The following is a 22,773-nucleotide window of genomic DNA, read 5'->3' as shown; positions in this document are numbered from 1 at the left end:
CTGCTCCTCTGGGGGACAGAGCGACCCCTGCTCCTCTCGGGGACAGAGCGGCTCCTCTCGGGGACAGCGGCTCCTCTCGGCTGCCAGGAGCGCCTGGCTTCGCTCTGAAAAGCTGGGTTAGGCTCGGGCGGCTGCAGCGGTGACAGGGTGTGGGGTGACACCGGCTGGGACAGCCTGAGGTGGCTTTGGGGTGGCCAACCCCGCCAACATCCCAAAGCCTGGGAGCCTGCAGCGCTGCCTTGCACTGGGCAGAGGAGCAGGAGGTGGGACAGGAACGGGACAGCAGATGGACCCCAGGGACTTGCTGGGGCTGGAAAGGTGAGTGAGGGTCCCTCCACAGCCCCTTCCCAGGGAATTTCCGGGAGCTGCTGTGAGAGAGCTCCGAGTGCAGCCTGGCACAGGTCAGCGTTTCACTCGGGCTCTTTCTCAGAGTCTGCTGAGCTCGACTTTGTCTTTTAAAAGCTTTCAGCTGCTGCCGCCAGCAGGGAAGTGGGGCTTGCACAGTTTATCTGCTCCTGTGCTGCCCTCAGGTTGAATTGATGAATATCAGTATTAGTTGGGGCGTCAGGAGTAATGAGAAAGCAAAACATGCAGTGGAGGAGCAAAATGTTTGAATGTCTCCTCTCTCCATGAGAAATACTCTGTTAACAGTTTTTATCTTCCTGGTCCCAAACACAGTTTCTGGGAAGAAAGAGAAAGGAGAGGCAGAGCTCTTGCCAGCTGAGTCTTGCTAGAATTCCACTGGCTTTTGATAAAAGTCCTGAAAACTCATCAGAGCTGCAAATCTGATTGCAGATAAAATGTTCTTGGAGGGATGTGAACCTGTGCTCAGGAACAGACATTTCTGTACGTGTGCAGCAAAGGAGAGACTGGAAATCCAGTCCAAGTCTGTTCCTTTGGGAGATGCTGCCTGGAGAAACCCAGAAGTGTCTTCCCAGTGTTTACACCAAAGATTTGCTTTTCCAGTATTTTTCTTTTCAAAGGCTCCTTGTTTCTGCTCAAGGTTCTGCAGTATCTTGGTCTGGATGTGACTGAGGACAAGAAGAGGCAGCTCCGGCAAAGCCTGACCACGGACTCGCAGGGCACTGTGGCCTACGGAGGTGAGTGGGAGCTCTGCCCAGGGGGGACCTGACCTTTCTGGGTAGCTTCACTGGCAGCTAAAAAGGGACAGAAGTGGCAGGAGAGACACCTGGGTAGTGATGGAGCCTGTAAAGAGGGAAAGTCACAGGCACAAAGGAAGGCATTCTGTAGAATCATGGAATCCTGAAATGGTTTGGGTTGGAAGGGACCTCAAAATTCATCTCATTCCACCAGACACCTTCCACTATCCCAGGCTGCTCCAAGCCCTGTCCAAGAGGACACTTCCAGAGATGGATCAGCCACAGCTTCACTGTGAAACCTGGGCCAGGCCCCCACTGCCCTCACAGGGAGGAATTTCTTCCTAACATCTAATCTAAACCTGCTCTCTATCAGTTTAAAGCCATTCCCATTGTCCTATCATAAAGTCAGACTAAAAGAAAGTTGGTGCAAGGGCTTACTTTCCTTAAAATCCCACCTTTCCTAGCAGGAACTGGCCAGAGGGGACACAGAAAATAAAAGCCAGTTCTGCCTTCTGTGGCCTTCCAGAGCATGGCTGGCCCACAGGGTCTGCTCCACAGAAAACTTTCAGCAAAAATCCAAAACCATCAGCAATGTCCCCAGCAGAGAGAACAGTCACAAGGCATCTGGATCAATGTTCTGTGCAGAGTGAGGGATGGGACACAGAACCACAGCCCTCTCCTACCAGTGACTGGAATTGTCGTTTCTGGCAACAGAAATAAGGATGTTTGGGAGTATTTAGTAAATGTGCTGCTTTTGCAGAGAGACTCTGGCTCCTGCTGCAGCCCAGGGACTGAGCACCATCCAGGACAGGCTTCAGGATGGGACCATGTGAACCTCACAAAGTTCAACAAGGCCAGGTGCATGTTCTGCACCTGAGTTAGGGCAATCGCAAGCAAGATCCAAGCTGGGTACAGAAGGGATGGAGAGCAGCTCTGGGGGAAGGATTTGGGGTGTTGGAGATGAGAGCTGGGCATGCCCTGGCTGTGAGCACCCAGAAACCCCCCAGGGCTGGGCTGAGCCCTGGTGTGGGCAGCAGGAGGTGGGGATTCTGCCCCTCAGGTGAGACCCCACCTGCAGAGCTGCCTCCAGCCCTGGGGACACCTCAGAGCCTAAAGGGGCTCCAGGAGAGCTGCAGAGGGACTTGGGACAAGGGATGGAGGGACAGGACACAGGGAATGGCTTCCAGTGCCAGAGGGCAGGGATGGATGGGATATTGGGAAGGAATTGTTCCCTGGCAGGGTGGGCAGGCCCTGGCACAGGGTGCCCAGAGAAGCTGTGGCTGCCCATGGATCCCTGGAAGTGTCCAAGGCCAGGCTGGATGGGGCTTGGAGCAACCTGGGACAGTGGAAGGTGTCCCTGCCATGGCAGAGGGGATGGAATGGGACCATCTGAAGATGAACCCCTTTGTGCCCAAACCATTTCATGCTCCTGTGATTCTGTGACTGGAAGCTCTGGGACCCTTGTGCCACCTCCCTGATGGTTCCCACCTGTCCCACGCAGCCTCTTCTGCTGTGCTTTCCTTCATGTCTGAAAGCAAAATGAATGTGGATTTTCAGACTTGTCAATTTAACACCTTTTCTAAGTGCTGAACTCACTGAGTTGTCTTTTTGTTTAAATCAGCAACGTGACAAATGTCAGCAAGTGCCTTTCGTCAGGGAAATGTGGGTTTAGCTTAAAATTTTAAAACTTTCAGAACCACAGTGGTGAAAATTCCCCTGTGAAAATATCTGGGGTGTTCTGAGTTTTAGAAATGTAGGTTTTTTCAGTTGGATAAGAGATAGGAGTCCAATAAAGACTGTCAATAACTCATTTGAGCTTGCTGGGATTGCTGATGAACCCAGGATTATCATCTCTAAACCCTGCTCAGCACCAGTGGATGGCCCCAAAATCAGTGCCATTTTCTCCTAACACACAGCAATTTTCTCTTTTAGCCTGGTATAAACTGATTGTTTCTCACAGATGTTCTCCAAGCACTCAGGGATCTGATGCAGGAGGAGCTGGATGAGGCTGGTCTGGATTCCAGCTCTGTGCTCTTCACTCAGCATGAAGTGGCCAATTTGCTGGATACATCGGCTTTTCACTCCCCGGTCAGTCACCCCAGAGCTCTTCTACATTGAATCTGTGGATTTTCTACATGAAATCCATGGGATTCTGAGATGGGAAAAGCTAAATTACCATCTTCTGCTTGTTCTAGAGTTAGAAAGACAAGGCAGAACTATTCATTAATCATTTTTTAATAGGTAATTCTATAAAAGACTTCAAACTTCTCATTTTTAATAAGGAAATAACAGTGTCTGTGGGATAATATGAGGAAGCAGCATGGCAGTAATGCAGAAGGAAAAATAGCCATAATTAATCAATTCTAAGTAATTTCATTTGGTTCATGAAGTGAAAATTCACTCTAGCTATTTCAGCAATGATGAGGGATCAGAGAGTGAAATTCTGTGGGGCAAAATGAACCATCCTGGAGCTGAATTATTTAATGTGCCTTTTGATCTATTGCATAAAAATGCTGACTTCTTTTTGAGCTGATTTTGATTCAATGTGTGATGAGTCTGTCCCTCTCCTTGCAGACTTTTGACTCTCTCAACTGCAATGGCAGTGAGGACCTGGAGCAGCTGCAGCTGGAGATGAGGGATCTGAGGCACGAAGTCCGCAGGCTGAAGGTGGAGCCTCCCTTGGAGCAGATTTCTTGGCTGGGGTGTTCTGTAGCTCTCCATGGGGGTAATGGGGTGGCCCATCCCTCTGGAGAAGTCACCAGTTTGCATTCTGTGCATTCCTCGTCACACAGGAGCCTCTCACCCTCCACTCTCCTTAATTGCCTCTTTCTCGCTCTCAACCTCAAAGGAAAACTTATTTGTACTCAAAGCATGCAGTCCCATCTCAGCAGGGAGTTAATATATTTAAAAAGCAGGTCTCATTAAGAGTGTGTGATTAACAGAAGCAGTGCCTGTCCTCTCAACCTCACCTGGCTCTGAGCACCTCAGCTGTGTCCAGCTGGAATTCTGCAGGTCACAGCCCTAAAAGCTCTCCCTGTGGGGGAGCAAAGTGCACAGAACTTCTGTAAAATAATATTTTGGTGGGTAAGGGCATTCTAGAAAATGTCTTGTCATTTGTTGCTTCTAATCTGGTGAAAATATTTCCCACAGTCTCTCCTGAGAGAAGTGGAGAGCAGCAAGAAGTTGATGGAGGATGAGCTCCAGAGGCTGAACCAAGTTAGTGAAGGGATTTCTGGGGTGTTTGGGGTGGGTTTTGGGGTCGGTTTGGGGTTGAGGGGGATGTGGTGTGTTCATCAGAAGTTCTGGGTGCTTGCAGAAGGCGCTGGGGTTCCTGTCAGAGAACCGGACCCTGCACAGCAAACTGCAGATGGCCGAGGTGGTGCAGAGACAGGCTCACAGCGCAGAGCAGGACTACGAGGAAGTGATCCACCTGCTGGAGGCTGAAATTGCAGAACTGAAGATGCAGCTGGCGGGAAAAAAAGCAAAACATGTCTCTGAAATAGAGGTAACACAACCCCTTGGTCTGGGAAAAACCCACAACCCCTCAGACTCTCCTTCTGTGGGCTCAGAGAGTCATGGAATGATCTGGGCCAGAAGGGACCCTAAAGCCCATCTCATTCCACCTCCCTGCCATGGGCAGGGACACCTTCCACTGTCCCAGGTTGTACCATGCCCCATCCAACCTGGCCTTGGACACTTCCAGCGATCCAGGGGCAGCCACAACTAAGGCTACCCTCCTTCAATTTACACAGGAGAAAATGAAACAGTACATAGATCATTTGCTGTGTGGGACCACAAGGCCAACACAGTCTCTGGATCTGTTTTAATTTGCATAACTTCCACTGTCCCTTCCCAAAGGACACTGCTTTTGCTTTTTGTAGCAAATGTCACAAACTGTTGTTTCCAAAAGCTAAGGCTGGAGCATCACCACCACCTTTCTCCTCCTCTTGTGTCCCTGCCTCAGGAGGACATCCTGGAGCTGAAGAGGCAGCTGTCCCTGGCTGATGGCCAGCTACGAAAATCCGAAGTGTCACGGAAGCGCCTGGAGATCTGCAATAGGAAGCTGCTCCTGTTTGTGCAGGTGAGGTGTGGAACTGCCCCGCTGCTGCAGCATCACCACGGCCTCTTTCCTTCAGGGTGGTTTTGCAAGTCCAATCAACTTCCTGCTCCATAAGCAAGAGAGGGATTTTTTTTTTCCCGTCTCACCTGAAAAAGTCACTGTCTGTTGATTAGGAGGAAGCAGGGAATGAACTCAGATCTCCTCATATCCCTGGCAGCAATGCAAACTCCGTGGTGCAGGTTTTGCTGGTGGCTCTGCTCTGCCTGGCTCCCTCTGCTGAGGCTGCTCCAGGAACTTTGCTGTCAAAATCATCCCTGCTCACCTTCCCTTGCAATAGCTGAGGGTTGCTTCTCTATAAACAGGAGCCTGGAGAGTGGCCTTGCTCTTCCAATGCTTTTTCTCCCTCTATTTCCTGCAAAATCTCTCAGTTTAGTCTTTCAATTGGCAGTTTTTTCACTTCATTCCCCATATTGGGAACACCAGTATGTGTAATTAATAAACTGGACAGCATGGGAAGGATTAGTACTCAGTGAATCTGCTTTGGCTACTGGTGGCCTGTCCCAAGAACTCTTGAAATCAAGCAGAAATAGTGGAGCAAAAGGAAATGTAGACACTGTGTCCTCTGCCCCAGAGAAGGAAGAATTAAATGCCCCCAGAGCTTCAGCACTATGTACTAGAGCCTGTGCAGTTTGGGGTCAGACTTTGGAAATACATCTCACTTGACCCCAGGGTCAAACATCACAGGATTTTGAGCACTGGAGCAAAATATCTTCCTTTTTTCTCCAGCCCTCAGTAGTGTTGGAGAAGTGCATGGTAATGAGAGCTTACACGTGCAGGTCCAGGAGCCAGGGCTTGCTGGCAGCAATGATCACTGAAATGCAGCCTGCAAAATTATTCCTTGGAAGAGGATTTTTGTGTTGCATTTCATATATTTTAGCAGCAGTATTAAAATGCAGAATTCAGATGTGTCTGTAGATTCATGAATACTGCCTGAGCTGAAAAAGGCCTTGAGATATTCGCTTCAAGGGCAATGAATAAGCAGAAGCTGATTACTGTCATATTAAATCTGATCATCAGGAAAAACCCATGGGGTTTGTTCTCAGGAATTATTCATTCCTCCAAGTTTGAAACCTTTTTCTTTTTTTCTTTTTCTTTTTCTTTTTGTTTTTGTTTTGTTTTTTCTGTTGCATGACAGAACATTCACAAGGTCCTGAGCACACACAGTCATTTACCAGATGAGAAAAGGTAGGAGATGGCTTCTGGGAATGTTGAACAGCAACATGAAATGTCCTTTTCTGACATTTCTCAGGGGAAGGTGCTTCACACGTAACCTACCCAGAGTTTCTAAACATACTTTCACTTTGGAAGTGAAACCATGGGAGAAAGATGATCTGAGGCTGCTGGTGGGTTGGTGTTGGGGGATTTTGGCCTCTGTTCAGGCTTTTTTTGGGAGTAGCTGCAACTCTGCTTGGGTTAAATTGCTCTTGTCAGCAGAGACCCCAGGCAGGTTTCAGAGCAGCAGAATTTTTACCCACCTGATTTTCCAAACATAAACCGGGTTTTGGCTCCAGGACCATATCCTTTTTTATCAGCAGTTACAGTAGATAGAGTGTAAGCAAGGAGTTCTCAAGACTCTCAGCTGCATGAAAGGCTGCAGAAATAGAGCTCAGGCTTCTGGACTCCCCTCTAACCTGAGCCTATCTCCTGCCACTTGGGAAAAAATGTACCACAACTCTGTGTGTTTTTAACTGATTAAATCATTTAAAAGTGGTTGTCCCATCAATATGACCAGTCCCTTTAAAGAACAGTTTTTAAGAGGGAAGGAAATCAGTTTTTAAGTTTCCAAGCTGGTTATTTCTAATATAATGCAGGGGAAATGCTTTTAACAGATTCTAAAGAATACTTTGCTATTTGTTTGTAACTAAGCAATGCAAGTGTGTCTAACAGACACTTAAATGCAGAGGGATGGACATGCAACCCCCCAAACACACAGAATTTATGTAGCACATCCTTCCTGAGAGGCTGGCTAGGATTGTCAATGACCATTGTCTGACAGAAGTATTGATGGCACTTTCTGTATTTATAAGCATCAACCATGAAACAGAAGAGGATAAAACAGATGCAGTCTCAGACACATCTCTTCCATCTTCAGATCTTGTTGACCTTTTGCTATCAGAAGCTAAAGAACTGTTAGCACCAATGCTCTCCAACAAGGACGGTAAGCACTAAATTAACCAGAGAAACTGAATCCCAGCAAGTCTTAGGGGTTTCTGTCAGTGTTATTGACAGTTTCCAGCACCTCCCTTGTTTTTCCATACCAGTTGAGCCTCCCTGATTCTCTCATGCTCACTGAGATGTAATTGCCCTCCCTATATCCATGTGATTCATCTTTGAATCTGCAATGCAGACTCACAGGGTATGGAGTCAAAGACTTGTGCCCAGGGCCAAAGGAAAGGTGTTTATCCAGGGAAAAGAAACAGGCAGGAGGATGGTTTCACAGAGTCATTGACATGCTGGTTGAAAGGGACTGCTGGAGACCAGATCTTCTGCTCCAGGTAGGGCTCTCCCAGTAGAGGGGATCTGCAGTGGGTTTAGCCAGCCAGGATGGAGATCCACAGCCTTCCTGGATGGTGTTCCCTCACTGCTCTGTGACAAGGACCTTCCCAGCACCCAGGGCAGCCCCCAGGGGCAGCCTGTGGCAACTGCCCCCGGTTACACTGGCTGCAGTGCTCAGCTCCAGCATCCTTTAATTGCCCCTGACACAGCAGTGGGGGCTGTGAAGTTGCCTCTTGGCCTGTTCTTTGCCAGGCTAAATAAGCCCAGCTCCCTCATCCCTCCCCAGCCTCTCCCTGCAGGCCTGGGGTTCCCTTGCTGGACTCTGTCCAGTTTCCCAACAGGTTTAAACCCGGGATCCAAACTTTCCTTACACCATTCAGGTACAGCTACAGCAATGATGAGCAGAACAGAAAAGTCATCTCCTCATTTCCTTGAAATAAAAACCAGCCATGCTCCTTTTTCCTCACATCTGTGAGAAAATCAGGGAACAGACATCTTGCTCCATGGGAGTCTGGATTAACTTTCCCAGTCTGGGACTCTGAGCTGGTCCATGAGCCATAAATGTTTCTTGGTGGCAATTATTTGACTCTTCCCACACAAAATGAGAGTCTGACCTCCTCAGTGTCACGTTCAGGTGAATGCACAGCCCCAAACAGGTGCTATTCACCAGCTCAGTGTGGCCACAGCCCAGCACTGGCTTTGTCTCAAAGCACAAGACACAAAGGAAATAATTGCAGCCTTTCAGGAGCACCTCTGGTTTACGAGCACTGTCAGCATTTTCTGAGCTCCTGCCCCATTTAAATGTGCATTATCATAATGCAGCAGCATTGGGCATGTTCTCTGCACTAACACTTGGCTCTGTGCTTCCATCTGCAGCTCTGCCATGGGACAGGGACCAGTGCCTGCCTGCTGAAGGAATCCCAAATTACAAGGAGTAGGTGTCAAAACTGCTGTGGTCTGTAATTTGGACAACACAGATACTAAAAATTCCCGTTTGTTTTGTTGGGGTTTTTTTAACCGAAACTGTTGCTTGACAATTTTTGATCAGACAGTCTAGGAGAGGCCTCCAGATGGCCATGACAGAGAAATACTGTGAATTTCCTAGACAGAAAGAGACTTCTGCCCTGTAAGGTGTGAATTCCTGGATTTCTCTTTTGCATTACAAAATGCTGGTTTTCCTCTGGGCCAGATGGGAATTTGTGGTTCTGTGGCTTGTCTAGCTGCCATTTTTATAGTGCACCCTGTGTAAGGGAAAAAGCATCACTGAATATGTTAATCTTTCATGCTGTGATATCGAGATCTGTGAAGCTCCAGACAGGGAGAGCAGGATGATATAGCTTTGTTTGGACCTGAAACTGTTAAATTTCCCTGAAACCTCTTAAATGCCTTATGTTTAACAGAGCCATTTCCTAAAGTTATCTGAAAGGGCACTTTGAGACCTAAATATCTCCTAGCACTTTCTTAGCTTAACTCAACATGAAGATCTGCCAGCACAGTTTTTTGTTTAGGTACAAAGTACCCATTTGCAAATGATAATTTCAAGGTTATGAAAAGCGTTTTCAGACAAAACAGGCAGCCTGCACAGTCTAACCAGGCAAGATCTGTGGCTTCCTCTTTTTTCCTAAATTACGAGTGCTGTCTTCACATTATCCTCTGTGTCCTTCTCCCAAACTACCTAAGGCATGTTTCTCCTTTTCAGCCACCTTCATCAGAAGACCACGTGGCCCCCTCCTGCAGGCCAGACCAAGAGTGACCAACCACAGTCACCAAGCCCAACAGAACTGCCTAAGAAGCCAACATAAATAACCCATGGCTTGGTGGTGCTCCCAAGCATGGCCACCCATGCCATGGGAAAAGGGAAAGACACCCCCAGGCACCTCAGCTTCCAGGCCAAGCAGACTGAGAACAAGCTTTCTAACACAAGACTAATTCTTCCTAACTGTCCAAGACTTTTTCAGCCACCTCCCCTGCGTGTCTACCTCCGAGTTACCATACAAGGCTTTTTGCTCACGGTTTTGCAGCTTTATAGGAAAAATATTCTCAAGAGGCTACAGAGGCCTGGATTTCAGTGGCAGCCTTTTAGAGCTTGTATTCTGGGTAGCATGAATGTACCTGAGGGACTCAGGGGTCTCCAACAGATCCCTTTTGGTATTTCAGATGAAAAACCAAAGTCTATTTAGTGGCTGTAATCAAAGCAGCTTAATCCGTAGTGTCCTAGCTGTCTTGGGGTAGGTAATTCTCTTTTTATTCTTTTTGTATAGCTTATCCCAGCTGCAGTGCTTGAAGGGGGAAGCAGCACCTCAGCAGTTGTTGGCCAGAGTGCAGAACAGCCAGCAGGGTGCTCCGGTCACAGCGTGGACACCGAGCCCTCCCTGGAACGTGGGGCAGGACATGGTGGGCATAGTGAACATAGCTCAGGAAAGGTCCCTGGTGTCACTGGGAAATGAGATCCACACGGTGCAAGACTGAGACAGCAATGAATGGGGATCAGATCTGAGATGGGCAGAGGTCTGGAAAATAAAATGGAAACGCTCCTCACAAGGAGTTTGCTCTCTGGGTTCTGATTGCAGCTGCTGCGTTCAGCGTCTCACAGACAAAGACACAGCTTGAGACCATTTTTCCTCCCTCTTATTTTGGCAGCTCCTGGGGTGATGCATTGAAAAGTGGCAGGAAAATGGGGTACAATCTGGCTTTTACAAATAATTTGTTAAGATTACTTCAAATCTTCTTTGTGAGGGTTCAAAGCATGTGGATCCTTTATTGTCTAAATTAAAGGCTTAGGAAAAATCATGACCCTCACCAGTATCTCTTGCACTCGAGGTATCACTGCACTGCTAAACCAGCAACTGTGTGGTAGAATATATCACATAAATAACCAGTCTGAAATTTTGGGTAAGCTTAATTTCATAGCTTGGGGTAAATCAAATCTTGGGAGTGCATACCTCAGAATATAAATTAAAGGACTTCTTTTAAAAGGAGGTATACTTTTGGACTGCTTACAAGGAATATTCCCAGGAAGAAGAAAATATTCATCTTGGGATACCCTGTGTTTAATAGCTCATTCCCCAATGCTCTCTGCTGTGATGGAATGATAGCAAATCCTGGTGTTACCTGTGGGTTTGGCCCTAGAGCTCTGTTCTCATCTCCTGTATTACACAGACAGGAGGTACACAAAGCAAAATCCAGTATCTCCAGTCTGGTGTACCCTGACTCTGGAAAAACACCTCCAGTTCCCCTGGGGTTACCCAGCAGATCCCAATCTGCTCCTGGCAGATGCTTTTCTCCAAAAGCATTTGGCTGGAGGTGGCATCCTAGGGAGATGTCTCCAGCCACTGCTTGTCACACTGGTCAGGGAACAGCACAAACAGGATTTTGTGAAGGAGCAGGTCTTGGGCTGTGTTATTTCATATACCCATGCCACTTGAGACACTTGGGAGAAAAGGGGAAAGTTATGGGGAAAGCACACCTATTTAGGTTGCACTTGATCAGCTAGAAAATCAACAATCTGTTGTGGAAATCAACACAAGTTTCAACACCACCTCTGACAATCATGGAATACTTTTCTCAAAATACAAGTATTGAGCTCCACCTCCTTGACTGCTGGAAAGGCACAGACCACTGACCCAGCAGGGACCAGTCATATGGTCTGAAAGAGAAATCCTTGATGCTGCTTCCACAGTCTGTATTATTCAATAGATCTCTATTTTAACGTCCCAAGAAAGGAGATTTTGTATTAGAGCCTCACAGTGGGTGAGGGTTTGGATGAGATAACCACTGTGCAGTTGGTGCTGGCACCTGGCAAGGGGTGGAAACAAGGGGATGCTGTCCCAAGTATCTGGGGCCTCCTGAACTGTCTGTTTCCAAAAGAGCTGTGAAGTTCTTAACTTTTTAAATAGCCCAAATAGCTCTTTGCTCTCAGCTTACTGGCAGCCCCTCTGGAAAGGAAATCCTCCATGTTCCCATCAGCCACTGGAGAGCCTCACATCAAACAAAGATCAAGCATTGCATGCTTCCCAAAGCTTTCATGTTTCTCAGCTGATGTCCAATATTTCCTTTGAATTTACCATATTCCTTTTGCCTTTGCTCCGAGCCCAGCAGATTTCCCTCTCTCTGTGAACCCCGTTGTTCCTAACGCCACCTCTGCTAAGTTCTGATGAGAGCTGTGCTCCTGGAGGTGATGCTGATTTTGGTGACCCAGAATAACAAACCTGTGTCAGGCTTTACTCCCAGGCAAGGGGAATCAGGCAGAACTCAGCAAGGCAAGGGGTGACATCTCCTCAGAGAGCTACCGAGAAGCATAAGGGGAAATGCATGAAGGAACAAACAGCACAGAAAGAGAAGTTATTTAAATAGGATGTTCTTCATTCACACAAAGCCTGTCTAGCACTCTGCAAGAGAGCTGAATTCTGGATTAATTTGCAATACTTTTGGCTTGCTTGTTAGGTTGTGGAGATGTGCTGCTGTCGCAATGTGCTGTGTTTGTCTCAGAGAATCTGCCTCAAAGGGTATCAAAATGACTGCACAGAAATGAGGAGGAGTATTTGTGATAAAAATGAGACCTGAATAATATTAGATCTTCCTGAGTGGCCAGATCCTAAGGGGATCCTATATGAAAGATGGAGGGGGAGTTGCTACAAGTGCATGTACTAACAGGACAAAGGAGAACTCTTCACACTGACAGAGAGTAGGTTTAGATTAGATATAGGAAAAACTTCCCTATGAGGGTGGTGAGGCTCTGGCACAGAGAAGCTGTGGCTGCCCCATCCCTGGAAGTGCCCAAGGCCAGGTTGGACGGGGCTTGGAGCAAACTGGAATAGCAGAAGGTGTCCCTGCCCATGGCAGGGGATGGAATGTGATGGGCTTTAAGGTCCCTTCCAACTCAAACTGTTCTGTTTCGATGATTCTATGATAGACTGGAATATGGTAAATATTTTAGTAGCCAAAATGCAGAGGGACAGCCTATAAGCAGAGCATGTCAAGACACTGCAGGTGATAAACTCAAAACTCAGAACTCAAAAAGATGCATTTAAAGAGCATCAGTGGGATCAGCTGTTGAGCTGGAAGCTTCGGGGATTAAATATAACTGATGGGATGAGTTTAGTTTGTATTTATCTTATGCAAAGCAGAAATTCAGTTCTTAGTTGCTGGTGGGTCAGAGGGTGGGAGACCCCTCTGCCTCACAAAATAAACCAAACCAAGGTTGGGGTATCTATTTTAAAAGCTGCAGAAGCAGGGAAGGCAGGGCAGGGAGTCACCTCGGCATTACCTCGGAAGGTGAAAGTAGCAGGGCCATTAGCACATTGTTCATCTGCAGTCCCACGGGGAAAGGAACACAATCTCAGTTTACTGGTCTCTAGTTTCATCCCTGCCACTGATCTCTGCCATCTCGCTGTGTGACCTTGGGCAGCACATTTCATCTCAGTTTTGCACCAAATAACAAACGGGACTGAGAGTGGGATGGGGAAGGCAAAGCCCTAGGGATCCACAGGATATGGGGGCAACCTCCTGGCACAAGAGGGTCTGTGAGTGCTGTGGGGTTGGATACTGCTGGTCTGTTTACAGTGAGGAAAGCCTCAGTATTTCTTTAAACTTTTCCTGGATCTCAGAACAGCAGATCCAGCTTTTCCTCAGCTCTGGTGAAACACAATAAGATGAAGGTGCTTAAAAGGTGTCTTTAGTGAGGTGTGGAGGTAGCAGAGATGAGCTCCAGCCCAGAACAGTGCAGTGGAGTAGGCTGGTGTGTCTATCCCTGTGTGTGGAGCCTCTTCTTTCTCTCAGCTCCACTCAGTGACACCTGGACTGAAGCCCAGGTTTAAAGAGTGGAATATACCTTCACACTGCTTTAAGTGGGGCTTCGAAAGGCAGGTGAACTTTACTGATGAATTTTTAAAGCCAGCCTTTAATGTTTAAACAGTGCTGATTTTCTAAGGGCTGTTGAACACGTGTGGCAGAGGGCTGGACAGCACCTCCTCAGCATGACACTGCAGAAAGGGCTGGGCTGGCACTGTGAAACTTCCCTTCCCTTCCCTTCCCTTCCCTTCCCTTCCCTTCCCTTCCCTTCCCTTCCCTTCCCTTCCCTTCCCTTCCCTTCCCTCTTTCCCCTGCTCAGGGCCAAGCCCACCCCAGCACCACCATGACAAACACTGAATTTTCTGGCCTCACTGATGCAGCTTTGTCACAAACCTCCTTTGCAACTTCTTTCATAACAAGATAAATAGGAATAACAATACCATGAACAATCCCTACCCTGCACGTGACACACCAGTGCACTTGAATTGCTGTTGATTTTTTTTTTTTAATTTATGCCACCAGATGAGGCATAGAAGTTGAGACAAAAGCAGAATGTGAAGTTCAGTGCCCTTGCAATTGGGGAAGTGGAGGCTGAATGATATCTCCAGACCAGATGTCCTTCCTGGAAGACATTCTCCTTTCTAACTGCAGGAGTTCCTGGGCTGGGCTGCTGAGGGGTGAGAACTTCTTTCTGAGGAGCTCCCATGAGAAAAAAACTGAGGGTCAGTGCCAGCCCTTGAGGCAAACACCCAGTCCTGGTAGGTGGAAGGACAGTCAAGGCCCTTGGGAATGCCCCAGAGAGTTGGCCCAGTGTCAGGGGAAAATGCCAAGGTGACCTTCTGGTAGCAGGAGAAAACAAGTGATGGAAAATGGGAATTATAGTCAGGGCTGCACAGCAGAGAAGAGGATCAGTTGGGACTCACCAAAATCTCATCCAGCTTTTATGACCCGAACAAAAGGAAAACCACCACAACTAGGGCACAAAGTAGTTACAGGCTGGTGTAAATTCTGTAGCAAGAAGATGGAAATAGTGCTTTATTTTTTCTTCTGTTTTCTTCTGAGGAAATTTAGCAGTAAATGAGGAACAGAAAGTTGCATTGTGATGGGAAACTCAGAATATTTATTTATAAATAAATACATTTTGTTTTTATTCTGAATATATATTTATAAAGTAGATGTTGCAAGCCTTGAGTAACTTGGTGGCTTTTGATGCCAAGTCGTGCTGTAAAGGTCTTTAGGAAAAGTGCTCTGACTCTGTGGGCTGCAGCCTTGGGAGCTCTGACATTTGATGGTCTGGGGGTTGGTTGTTTTTGAGCAGTGTCAGGCTGGTCTCCTCAGTCTGAGACAGCAGAACATTTCAAGAAATATTGCTGATCAGAAATAGCACTGCAGCTTCCTGAAATGCCTGCTCAGATAAGGGGACACTCCACAGCTGGAAGTGATAAGCAGGCAGGAAAAGACAAAGCAGCAGTAAATGTGATGTTATTTCAATACCATCAGGCAAAGGGGCAGCTGGGCCTTAGAGAGAACCTGAAAGGAGGCTCTGAAGGTGCAAAATGTTCTCCAGCCAATCTCCCACATCCCTCTCCTCCACCACTCTTGGTGCCACACACCCCAATGCCCCAGAACCAGCTGCTCAGCCACTCTGATACCCCTAAGTTGGCAGTGTTGGCATCATTTTCTCCATAGAGCCACTGCACCAAGGACTGTCACTAGATGGTGACAACTGCCCAGCACATGGCCTGAAAAACAGGGGCCACTCACCCTGAGCTGCAAAGCCCCCCCAAGATTCACCAAGCACTGCACAGATTTTCAGAGCTGCTGGGAGAGGGGGAAGCTGAGAGGTGAGGAAGACTTCCAGTGTCACTTGGCTGGGTGATCCCCTTGTACCTCATTAGTGAGTACAGTTTGGGGAGTATTTGCTCAAGGTGTGGTTCACAGGTGTATAAGAAGTCACATAAAAAATCAAACAATACAGTGCAGTGATAGGGTGAGTGAGTCCCTCGTGAAGGGCTGATCCACCCTGGGATGAGCAGGATTTGATTGTGTTTGGGAGCTGCGGCTCTTCCAGCCCCGACCTGAGAAGGTTCCTCCTCCTCAGGGGCAGGTGCCAGTTTGAGGAGAGTCATAGAAACGTGGAATATCGTGAGCTGAAAGGGTCCCATCAGGTTCAACTCCTGGTCCTGCACAGGACACCCAACAACCCCACCCAGTACCTGAGATCATTGTCCAACCACTCCTTGAGCTCTGGCAGGGTTGTTGCTGTGACCACTGTGGGATGGTGTGAGCTCATCTCCACACACACCCCTCGTTATTCTCCCTTTCTGCTCGCATGAGACCTCACCTGGAGACGTGCCTGGGTCCGGAGTCCTCAGCACAGGAAGGATATGGAGTTGCTGGAGCAAGAAAGAGCGAGTCCAGATGAGGCAGGGACATGATCAGAGGGATGGAGCAGCTCTGCTGTGGGGACAGCCTGAGAGAACTGGGAGTGTTCACCTGGAGAAGGCTCCGCGGAGACTTCCCTTCCAGTGCCTAAAAGGGCTCCAGGAAAACCGGAGAGAGACCCGGGACAAGGGATGGAATGACAGGACAAGAGGGAATGGCTTCCCACTGCCAGAGGACAGCGTTAGGTGGGGTATGGGACAGGAATCTTCCCCCTCACGGCCGGGGCCCACCCTCCCCTCAGCGAGATGGCGGCGGGAGCGCGCGGGGGGATGAAGGGGGGGTGGCACGTGCGGGGGGCGGGGCCTGGCTGCGCCCCCCGCAGCACAACGGACAGCGCCCTGCGGGGGCGGGGCCGGCAGAGGGGCGGGGCCGCCGCAGCCGCGGGAGCCGCCGAGAGCGGGATGGGTCCGGCCGGGCTGCGCCGCGCCCGCGGTGAGGGGGAGCGGGACGGGCGGGAGGGGAGCTGGGATCGGGAATATGGGTGTGGGATACGGGAGGCGGCCGCGGTGGGCAAGGCTCTCCGAGGGTCCCTTGGGGCTGCCGTGTGAGGGAGAGCCGGGGGGGTGTGAGGGGTGTGAGGCTTTTCCTGCCTCGTGTGCCCGGGCCCGTCGTGAGGCGGCAGAGCGGGGGCGCCGGGTGGGTGTGCGGCGCCGGGAGCCGCTCTCCTTCAGCCACGAGAAGCTGAGAGGGAAAATTTAGTCATAATCCTGTGGGATCAGTGAGGGAGCCAGTGAAGACCCGGGCGGTGGGCTCGGAGTGGCGGGGGATCTCTTCAGGTGCAAGGACAAAATACAGCGGTTCTAAAGTTGTCAGGTTTGTGGGGGGAGTGGGACGGACGCCGGCTGAGGGGCGGGCGGGGTTCGCTCTGGGTGGGCTGAGCCATGGAGGGGGCAGCGAGTGCGACCCCAGCACCAGCCCCGAGCGGCTCCGGAGAGCCGGGCACGCCGAGCTCCCCGCGGGCTCGGGGTTCAACAAATCTACCCTGAAACTCGCCCTCAAGTATTCATAAACTGAAAGGGTGATCCTGAGCAGTGGCTGTTAAATGCATTGATGGGTTTAACAGGTTGCCCAGAGAAGCTGTGGCTGCCCCATCCCTGGAAGTGTCCAAGGCCAGGCTGGACTGGGCTTGGAGCAGCCTGGGCTAGTGGGGCTAGAGCTAGCCCATAGCAGGGGCTAAAACGAGAGGGGCTTTAAGGTCCCTTCCAAATCATTCTGTGATTCCATGTGTTCAAGCCAGCTTGACTAGGTGAACCGAGTGTATTCTCTGGGTCGCTTGGCTTAACTCCTCCAAGCAATAAAATTGGTCTATAGATGGTGAGAAGGTGCTTGATGTGTTGATGGCACCACTTACCTGGTGGGGATGATGACAGCCAGCCTCTGTTCAAAGAAAATACAGCTGCAAACTTCATTCAAGGCAGACTGAAACAGTTTGCTGGTGCTTTGATGTACTGTCGAGTGAGCTGCTGCCTGGGTCTACTCTTGATTTACACACGAAACTGAAGCATGGGTTCCTTGGCAGAACAAGGATGTGAACTTGTTGAAGTGGGTCCAGAGGAGGGCACAGAGACACCCCAAGGGCTGGAGCCAGGCTGGGAGAGCTGGGGGTGCTCACCTGGAGAGGAGAAGGCTCCAGGGACACCTCAGAGCCCCTTCCAGGGCCTAAAGGGGCTCCAGGAGAGCTGCAGAGGGACCTGGGACAAGGGATGGAGGGATGTGAGGCTCTGGCACAGGTTGCCCAGAGCAGCTGTGGCTGCCCCATCCCTGGCAATGTTCAAGGACATGTAAATGGGGCTTGGAGCAGCCTGGGATAGGGGAAGGTGTCCCTGTCCATTTCAAGGGGAGGAAACAGGATGGGCTTTAAAGTCCCTTCCAGTCCAGACCATTCCAGGATTCCATGTCTCTTATTTTTAAATTGTGTTTGAGAACTGAACTATTTCCTACACTGTGGATGGATAAATCGATGTGGTATGACTTCCTGTGGAGTAGTAAGGTGAGGAATGAGGGGGGTTTACTTCAGGAATGCTTATCTCCTGCTGCAGGCTGGCAAATATCAGGGAGTTAATGTATTGCTGTGCATAAAAGTTCTGTGGTGGTTGTTTGGTGAGAAAATTGCCTTATGAGAGATGGATGTGTGGAAATATTGGGCATGGAGCTTGTTGTGATACACACATGGAAAAGAAACAGCTCTGAGAGCAGAGTACTGGACACTGTTCCGTTTCCTTCTTCCCCTCAGCCAAAAAGACTGTTCCTTATTGTGTGGTTAGGAACGTTTAAATGTTGTTGTTTGGGTGTTTGTGTTGCTTGTCTTTGGTTTTGATCCATGCCAAGACTGCAGGTACTTCTGCCAGGTGTAGGAATGACCTGCACCCTCTGTGCTGCTTCACCTTCTCCAGAGGTGTTTCTTAGGGGGCAAAATCAAGTCTGTCTGAGCAATGTCTGCTTCTAAAAAATGGTAAAGGTTTATTGTGGCACTGTTCTGCCTTGAGGCTTCCTTATATCAAGCTTCAAAAGACTTGTTCTTAAGTTCTTAGGTGAAAAAGCTCTAATAAATATCCTGCAGCTTGGTACTGTGTTATTATTCTGTGTGTAAAGCATCAATTACAATATCTCCCTAAGTGAAAGGCGCCCCAGGCAGAGGAAATGTCACACACCTTTCTCTCCACCTTTCTCTAGAAGGCGGGAGGAAAGAATGCAGCCCTGTGGAGTCTCCCTTTTCTAACTGGAAATATCAGCCTAGCTGGGTGCCACAGCTGGCTTTCACGTGGTGTAATGGTATTTGAGGAAGTCAAGAATCCTGCTATTTTCAGCAGTTCTTTGTCAAAAACAAAACAAAAAAACCTGCTTAGTTCTCTTCAAGATGAAAAGCAGCCACCACAGGTGGGAGAAGTTAATAAAGTCACTTGCTGCCAGTTCCACATCCAACAGGCAGCTCCAGTGTGGAAGGAGCTGACTGAGCTCTGTGCCTGGGAGAGAAGCAGGGGTAGGGGGTTTGATGCAGGGATTTCTGTATATTTAATCTATACACTCAGTTTCTGATTTCCGACCATCTGGCTGTATTCTGTTGAGTAAGCTGCTCCTACAAATAGTAGAATAGAAGTCAAGCATATGGAAAATCCCTCAGGTGCACAGTGGCTGATTCTAGATGAGAAGGAAACACACAGTTAATGTCACTGCCTGTCCCTTTGCTGTGTGTGGTGATGTGTATTCCTCACGGGACCCCTCACAGGCCTGCCTTCTGTGTTGGGGGAGCTTCGGGTGCACGACTGTTTCTTCAGAATCCACGTCTCTGGAATGCTCCCCGAGCTACAGCAAATGCCATCAGGGCTCCATATCCCTCCTCTTCCCTGGAACACCCAGCAGGTGGATCTTGAGCTTGTAATGAGCTCTCTCTGCTTGCTTCAGAGAGGAGCTGCTGTGTGGGCTGGAGCAGAAGGGGTGCCCAGGGAGCTGAGGCTCTCGGGGCTCAGTGCTGTTGTCACAGTGTGTCACAGGATGATTTGTGAAATGTGGTGGCTGTTGCTGTTTTCCGCTTTCAAGTGTGCAAGAATTGAAATACTTTTAATATCTGCTTGAGATGGTTGTTATTTTTGCAGATTTGTTGCTTTAATATGTTAACAACTCCAACCTCTGAGCTTTTATCAACTACTCTGGGCTTGGCCAGCTGGAATTGAGCCTCTTTCTGGGTGTTTCCCCATGGATGCTCCAGGTGTGCCTCCACCTGTAGATTGGGATTTCTAAGGTCATGCTGCAGTTCAGTGGGTCACTGCTCTTCACCTGAGCTGTCTTTCCTGATATGTTTTTTTAGCCAGATGCTAAAAGGAAATCGAGCAGGGAGCTTGGGCCACTGTGTAGAGCTGGATGGGTGATAGAGGAGCAGACATACTCTCTGGTTAGGTGGTTTCTTTCTGGTAGTTGAACACACCTGTTTATAATTTGAGTGGAACACAAGATGACTTTAAAAACACATCTGTCTTTGATGCTAAAGCCCTGGGAAGATGCATGTCTTGAGTCCAGATGCCCATTGGTAACACATGAGACTCTGTCCTTACCTGTGCTAATCATCATCTTCAGCCAAATGTGCCAAGTAGCCACCTTTCACTGCCTTTTCTGATGTTTTTTCCCCTTTTTTCCAGGACTTATAGCAGGAGTCCCTGTTGCTTTGAGAAGCACAATGACCATCTCACAGCTCTGTTTGGAGGAGAGGGTGTAGAAGGTCTGCTGCCACTGCACTCTCCTGAGGTATGAAACATTTCTAGGCCAGTTGTGAGTTATCAGCTGTCATTTTCCTACCGTTTCCTGTGGGTAAAATAGTCACTGGCTCTTTTTCCCTGCCTTCCCTTAGCTGGGGAAGCACAGAGGCAATAAACCTGTGGCAGCTGGGTCCAGCAGCTGCCAGGGAGCAGCAGGTCTGTCCAGGCAGCTAAAGGCTGCTGAGCTACAGCTTGTGCCATCCCACTGCTCTGTGGTTGGTGCCTCTGTTTCTGGGCTGTGGGTGATTCTAGACTGAGTTCTGTTCTAGACTCTGTTCTGAGCCTTCCTGCTGTGGAGGTCTCTCACCTTCTCCTGCAGAGGTGCAGGAAGTCCTGGTGTAGAAGGTGAGGTCAGAATAAGCAAGATCCCAGCTAAATGTACTTGAAGAGGCTTCTCCAGCTCTATTTGCACTCACGGGGAGGGTCCCCACCCAGCCTAATCATGTTACAGGTCGTGTTCCAAGGTGCCCTGTGCCTCTTGGCTCGGGTATCTGATACCTGATAGCAGCCCGGGCTTCCTGGGGTGTGCTTGCCCTGCTCCTCTCGCTGCACTCTGGGTTGGATGCTCTGCTGGTAGTTTTTTCCCTGCATTGACTGGCATTTAACACCAGTGAGACTGTGAGAGATCCAGCGAGTCCTGACTTTTGCTTCTTGGGTAATGTGATCCTCTGCAGAGAAACTGTCTGATTGCTGGACCCTATTTCTCAAAAAATCCCCCATTCTCAGGTACTCAAACTTTTAAAGTCCTTTCCCCCTTGCCCTTGCTTAGATTTTACAGTGTGATGGCATTTTGCAGTAATTTTTGAGGGAGAATCTCTTGCCTATTCATGTTTCACCTCTGGTTTTGGGCTGAAAATGTCAGGGATAAGTTGTCTGAGTGCTCTGACTGTTGAGTTCAACGCTACACTGCGTCATGTTGCCGAGGGCTGTGTCTGCTCAGCAGTGGAATTTGAGTGGGGTGGAATGAGCACAGTGCCTCCAAGCAGCCATCCACATCCAGCCTTTTGTGTCCTGATGTTCATGGATGGTATTAGCAGGAGCAGCACAAAGGAATTCCTAAAGGAATTGCAGAAAGCACCCTAATAATGATTTGTGTAGCTCCCTTGAGATGCTGGTTACTGATGCATGTTTGAGGGTTAAAACCCGGGCAGGAGAGTCTGAGGGAGGAATCCTGATGAGGACAGTGAGAGGTGGCTGGGAGCAGGGAAATGCTGAGGACAGAATTGTTCCCATTGCCTGCAGTTCTTGCCTCAGTTCAGCTGGAACAGTCGGCATCCAGGCAGTGGGATGTGATTGCCAGCTTAGCATCAGGCATGTTCTTTCAGCATGCTGCTTCCTTTTCCTTCCTTTCAGTGAGCTAAAACAACTGAATCCTACTTTGTGCACAAAAGTATTTAAAACACTGAGCTATGGGAAGCTGTGGAAGCTTTCAATGAAAAAGATTTTGCCCTGATGATTATAGATATAATGTAGGGAAGTGGGATATGGAAAAGAATTTCCATTTAAGCTCTGCAAGGCTCCTAAGACAGGCTTCTTCTCCACAGTACGAATCATTCTGCCTTTACATCTCTGTTTTGTGCTTTAATTGTTGGGAGTTTTGTTGGAGCTCCAAGTTGAATTTACTGCAGTACTGCTGGGAAGCAGCACAGGATGCTGGAAACAGGGACTGCAGAGACTTGTCTCTGCCACTTACTGGGCAAGATATTCTACCTAATAAATCTTTTCTCTATTTGTAAGGAAGAGTTACAACTTCTAGTAAAATCTGTAAAAACCACCTATGTATTGCACTGCTTGGCGTGGGGGATCTAAAATATTCCAATTTTTCTCTATTACAGGTGTGTGGTAAAAATGGTGCAGAAATACCAGTCCCCAGTTCGAGTCTACAAATACCCTTTTGAGCTCGTCATGGCAGTGAGTAACACTCAACACTTTCCCAGCTCCAGCTGCTGAGGGCCAGTGGGAGGTGGGGACTGCAGGTTTGGCTGATGTCTGTGTCAGTCCTGCTGCAGGAGCTGAGCCTCAGCTCCCCTCCTTCAATTCTCCAAGAAAAATAAGGATCAGTATCTCAGCATTAAGAATGGAAGCTTAGTTGTTAGAAGTGGGGGGGGGGGGGGGGGAAGAAAAAAAAAACTAAGAAAATCCAACCTTCTGTAATTATTCTTGGACAAGGAAGGAAAGAAAAAATTGACATTGTTAGGCAGGGTCAGTTTGTGGCCAGACACCTTCTTTGCCATATCACCAAATGTCACTCAGTTCAAAATCTGTCCAGATGTGATCCCAATCAGCACTGTAGTATGGATGTATCTACTGGATGCTGAATAATACTGAGCTTTTTGATTCGGTTAAAGGCTGGAAATCCTAGGAAAAGGTCTTCTGTGTTGATCTTCCCAATCCACTCTGATTGAACTGTCAGGTGATCTCTTTCCAAATTTTGTGATTTCCACAAGGGGCTTGAGGCCTGTCATTGAAGTTCATTTACTGGGGATGCAGAAGGCTGATGTTGACCGTGGGAGCTGCTTTCGGCAGTTTCTCTCTGACATTCTGGGCTTTGTCACAATGAGGTGTGAGTCAG

At 48.7% G+C, this 22,773-nt stretch overlaps 2 protein-coding genes and 1 long non-coding RNA gene across 6 annotated transcripts in view; 2 read left to right on the top strand and 1 right to left on the bottom strand.

Moving 5' to 3' along the window:
* The window catches only part of LOC107211381 (syntaxin-binding protein 4-like), a 37,461-nt gene extending 26,240 nt beyond the window's left edge, over positions 1–11,221 (top strand). The window contains exons 12-21 of one of the 2 annotated variants that reach the window (XM_033517961.1): positions 1,004–1,100; positions 3,061–3,188; positions 3,675–3,767; positions 4,251–4,316; positions 4,417–4,605; positions 5,065–5,181; positions 6,356–6,405; positions 7,248–7,378; positions 8,593–8,650; positions 9,416–11,221. In XM_033517961.1, the coding sequence (XP_033373852.1) occupies positions 1,004–1,100; positions 3,061–3,188; positions 3,675–3,767; positions 4,251–4,316; positions 4,417–4,605; positions 5,065–5,181; positions 6,356–6,405; positions 7,248–7,378; positions 8,593–8,650; positions 9,416–9,518 (1,032 nt within the window). In that variant the 3' untranslated portion in view covers positions 9,519–11,221. The other variant, XM_033517960.1, reaches the window with a different exon arrangement.
* A 3,382-nt stretch (positions 11,222–14,603) lies between these two features.
* LOC107211382 lies at positions 14,604–16,212 on the bottom strand. Its single transcript, XR_001524164.2, has 2 exons — positions 16,003–16,212; positions 14,604–15,902 (listed from the first exon to the last, which is right to left on the bottom strand). It is a non-coding gene; the product is annotated as an uncharacterized LOC107211382 (long non-coding RNA).
* A 103-nt stretch (positions 16,213–16,315) lies between these two features.
* Positions 16,316–22,773, top strand: part of SEC14L5 (SEC14 like lipid binding 5) — a 39,670-nt gene continuing 33,212 nt past the window's right edge. For 2 of the 3 annotated variants that reach the window (XR_001524126.3, XM_015643134.3), the window contains exons 1-3: positions 16,316–16,383; positions 20,085–20,190; positions 22,037–22,112. Coding sequence is in view for 2 of the 3 variants with exons in the window: in XM_015643134.3 (XP_015498620.1) it covers positions 22,050–22,112 (63 nt within the window). In the remaining variant the exon portion in view is untranslated. Of the gene's footprint in view, positions 16,384–16,611; positions 16,765–20,084; positions 20,191–22,036; positions 22,113–22,773 lie in introns of those variants that run through there. The other variant, XM_015643135.3, reaches the window with a different exon arrangement.

This window comes from Parus major, chromosome 14 (assembly GCF_001522545.3).
Source record: "Parus major isolate Abel chromosome 14, Parus_major1.1, whole genome shotgun sequence".
Lineage (NCBI taxonomy): Eukaryota > Metazoa > Chordata > Aves > Passeriformes > Paridae > Parus > Parus major.
Note: the sequence above shows the minus strand (reverse complement) of the source record. Positions and strands in the feature narration are given on the sequence as shown.